The sequence below is a fragment of the Camellia sinensis genome, chromosome 4, assembly GCF_055761805.1.
Source record: "Camellia sinensis isolate YWXY chromosome 4, ASM5576180v1, whole genome shotgun sequence".
In the NCBI taxonomy this organism is placed as follows: domain Eukaryota; kingdom Viridiplantae; phylum Streptophyta; class Magnoliopsida; order Ericales; family Theaceae; genus Camellia; species Camellia sinensis.
The window spans coordinates 93,538,815-93,542,816 of NC_138964.1; the positions used below are offsets into that span (position 1 = coordinate 93,538,815).

General features: G+C 41.1%; 1 protein-coding gene across 1 annotated transcript; it reads left to right on the forward strand.

Annotated features, from left to right (window-relative positions):
* The first annotated feature begins 1,265 nt into the window (after positions 1 to 1,265).
* On the forward strand, positions 1,266 to 2,918 carry LOC145823902 (uncharacterized). Its single transcript, XM_082923457.1, has 3 exons — positions 1,266 to 1,605; positions 1,885 to 2,109; positions 2,461 to 2,918. Exons 1-3 carry the CDS (start codon positions 1,266 to 1,268, stop codon positions 2,916 to 2,918), a joined length of 1,023 nt encoding a protein of 340 aa, XP_082779583.1.
* The last annotated feature ends 1,084 nt before the right edge of the window (positions 2,919 to 4,002 follow it).

Below are 4,002 nucleotides of genomic sequence, written 5' to 3' on the forward strand. Positions count from 1 at the left end.
AGAACTTCTGTGCATAGTATGTGAATATGCAGATGTTTTTCCTACAGAGTTACCAGGATTGCCACCAACCTGGGAAGTAGACTTGAGCATCGAGCTACAACCTGGAACTACCCCAATATCCATGGTCCCATATCGTATGGCACCAAGAGAACTACGAGAATTGAAGCAACAACTACAGGAATTGCTCGAGAGAGGATTCATTAGGCCAAGTACTTTGCCATGGGGAGCACCCGTGTTGTTTGCTAAAAAGAAGGATGGATCGTTGAGGCTATGCATTGATTATCGTCAACTCAATCGAGTCACGATTAAAAACTGATACCACTCCCAAGGATTGATGACCTTTTTTTATCAACTTAGAGGCTCAAGGTGCTATTCAAAGATCGATCTCAGGTCAGGTTACCATCAACTATGAGTCAAGGAGGAGGATATACCAAAAACTGCCTTTCGTACTAGATATGGCCACTATGAGTTTGTAGTAATGCCCTTCGGACTAACCAATGCACCGGTAGTATTCATGAGCCTAATGAATAAGATCTTTAGACCATACCTCGACCAGTTTGTAGTAGTGTCCATTGATGACATCTTGGTATATTCAAGGTCTGAAGAAGAGCATGAGCAACATTTAAGGACTGTCCTTCAAGTTCTTAGGGATAATCGGTTATATGCCAAGACAAGCAAATGTGGGTTCTGGTTGAATGAAGTAAAATTCTTAGGGCATGTAGTGTCGGAGAATGGGATTGCGGTGGATCCAACCAAGGTGGAGGCAGTATTAGATTGGAGACAACCGAAGACCGTGTCAAAAATCCGCAGTTTCTTAGGATTGGCCGGTTATTACCGAAGGTTCATCCAAGATTTCTCCAAACTAGCTAAACCAATGACTCGTTTGTCGCAAAAAGGAGTAAAGTATGAGTGGGACGAAGCTTGTGAAAAATCCTTCCAAGAGCTAAAGAAGAGGTTAACTAGTGCGCCAATTTTGACCATCCCAGAACGAGAAGTGGGGTATACTATGTATTGCAATGCGTCTAAAGAAGGGTTAGGGTGCGTGCTCATGCAAAATTGAAAGGTATTCGCGTATGGATCCAGGCAGTTGAAACCTCATGAGCATAATTACCTAACACATGACTTGGAGTTAGCGGCCGTAGTTTTTTCCCTAAAGCAATGGCGACATTACCTGTATGGGGAATAATTTGAGATTTTCACAGATCACGAGAGTTTGAAGTATCTATTTACACTGAAAGGACCTCAACTTGAGACAGAGACGATGGATGGAGTATCTTGAGGATTTCCAGTTCACTCTCTCATATCCTCCCAATAAAGCCAATGTAGTAGCAGATGCTCTCAATCACAAGAGCAGGGGGATGATGGCTAGAATTTTCGTCAAAGAATGGGATATGGTTAAGACAATCAGTGAATTCAGGATCCAAATAGAATCTCAAGATATAAAAGCATATCTTAGTGCACAGAAGGTGATGCCTAAGTTGATGAATGAGATCATGGTGGCCCAGAAGCACGATCAAGAGGTAGCCTATATCAAGGGACGTTTGGAATCAGGAGAACCCATGCTCAATTGGGTAATTCACCCCGATGGGAGTTTAAGATACCAAGGTAGATTGTTTGTACCAAGTGACGAGCTGCTTAGAGAATAGGTACTTAAGGAATGTCATCATTTTGCATTTGCGGTACATCTTGGAGGGACTAAAATGTACCAAGATTTGAAGAGGCAGTACTGGTGAAATGGAATGAAGAAGGAAGTGGCAAAATTTGTAGCGAAATGTCTGACATGCCAACAAGTGAAGACGGAACATCAGTAACCAGGGAAAATGTTGCAACCTCTATCAATAGTCGAATGGAAGTGGGAGTTTGTGACGATGGATTTTGTGACAGGGTTGCCTAAGTCACCTAAAGGACGCGATGCTATATGGGTAATAGTGGATCGCCTCACCAAGTCAGCACATTTCTTACCCTATAAGATGACCGACACTTTAGAGTCTATGTGTAGGCTTTACATCGGGGAGATCATTCGGCTACATGGAATTCCGGTGTCTATTGTGTCAGATCGTGATCCACGGTTCACCTCTCGATTTTGGGGAAGCCTGCAGGAAGCTCTTGGTACGGAGTTGTGTTTTAGTACCGCCTTTCTCCCGCAAACAGATGGACAATCTGAACGCACCATCCAGACACTCGAAGATATGTTGAGAGCTTGCGCAATGGATTTTCAAGGAAGTTGGGAACAACACCCACCCTTAATTGAATTCGCCTATAACAATACCTTTCAAGCTAGCATCGGTATGGCACCCTTTGAAGCATTATATGGACGACCTTGTAGATCACCGATTTGTTGGGCGGAAATGGGTGATGCAAATCTGATAGGACCCGAACTTGTTCTAGAAACTACTGAGAAGGTCAAATTGATCCGACAACGGTAAAAGACTGCTCAAGACCGTCAAAAGAATTATGCAGATAGGAGAAGAAGGCCATTGATGTTTGAAGTAGGCAGCCACGTGTTCCTAAAGGTGCAACCTAGGCGTGGAGTCGTACGTTTCAGGAAAAGGGAAAAGTTGTCACCACGATATATTGGGCCTTTTGAGGTATTGGAAAGAGTGGGCGAAGTAGCATATAGACTAGCTCTACCTCCGCAGTTAGCAGGGATACACGACGTCTTCCATGTATCTATGTTGAGAAAATACATCGCCAACTCATCACATGTCCTCAAATGGGAAGAAATCAGTCTTGACAAAGATGTTAAATTTAAAGAAGGACCGGTAGCAATACAGGATAGCCGAGAGAAGAACCTTAGAGGAAAAACGGTTCACTTGGTAAAAGTGCTATGGCATCATCGGGAAATTGAGGAATCTACTTGGGAACGCCAGGATTGGGTGAAGGCAAACTACCCCGAACTTTTCGAAGGCAGTATGTAGTTGAATTTCGGGGACGAAATTGTTTTAAGGGGGATAGGTTGTGAAGCCCCTGAAAAATGTTTTCTCTTTAAAAATCCTAATGTTTAAATTATTTTCTTAAAGCCCTTAGTTACTTGAATTATTTCGAATCTTGTCGGTTAGCATTTTTTTTTTTTTATCAAAACCAGAATATCCTAGCTGGATTAGGTTCCTTAGCCTAATTTAATTAAATTCTACATAAGTAAGGTTCCAATACATGAATTTAACTTCAAGCCCTCACTTCTTTATTTAAATTCAAAATTTCCCCAAAACTAGTACATGTACCTTATATTATAAGTATCATCAATTAATCGAGATCTATATAAATATATACATTGAGGAATGTGCTCCTAGTACCTAGATTGATTAAAAAAAAATGGCCCCATCACCCTTCCCAATGGCCGGCCACCCTAAAGAGAAGTAAGAAGCCTATTTTCAAGATTTATAATCATATGGTATTCTAGAAACCAAAAAAACTATTCAGCTAGGAATTAACTAGGTGTTGCCTAATCCCAAGGTTAAGCTCCCTAATCACTCCTAATTCATTGAACTTCCCAAGGTTAAGCTCCCTAATCACTCCTAATTCATTGAACTCCAAGTAAATCCTATCTTGTCCATTCAATTCCAACTAGTGGGCTTCTATGTCATTTTACACCAAATTTGCCTATAAATATCACCACTCCCTAGCATGGCAAACACAAGCATCACACTCACACACACACTTTCAGCTAAAGGAGGGGAAGGAGAACAAGAGAGAAGTCTTGAGAGGAAGAGGAAGGGAGAAGAGAGCCATCTTGTTCAAAGCTTAGCAAGTAAGCCACAACACAACCTTCTTTTTCATTTTCCTTTTTCAAATACATGTTCTTAAGGGTTCTAAATATTGTTTTCAGATGTGTCATTGATATATGTTAGTTAGCATGTTTTCATCATAAAAGAGACGAAAATTTTCCCTTAGTGGATCCCTTTTCCCACAAATCTTCTTGTTTTGGGTATTGTACCTTAGAATTTGTTTTTGCAGCCCACTTTCAAATATTCTAGCAAAATGTATAAAATTATTCTGGACCTC

What these genes read in the sequence shown, in the direction of transcription:
- LOC145823902 (XM_082923457.1), top strand. Translation starts at nt 1,266, where the DNA reads ATGGAGTATCTTGAGGATTTCCAGTTCACTCTCTCATATCCTCCCAAT. An exon ending in TGGGAGTTTAAGATACCAAG is followed by an intron (nt 1,606 to 1,884) that starts GTAGATTGTTTG and finishes ATTTTGTGACAG; the next exon opens with GGTTGCCTAAGTCACCTAAA. An exon ending in AAGCCTGCAGGAAGCTCTTG is followed by an intron (nt 2,110 to 2,460) that starts GTACGGAGTTGT and finishes AGAATTATGCAG; the next exon opens with ATAGGAGAAGAAGGCCATTG.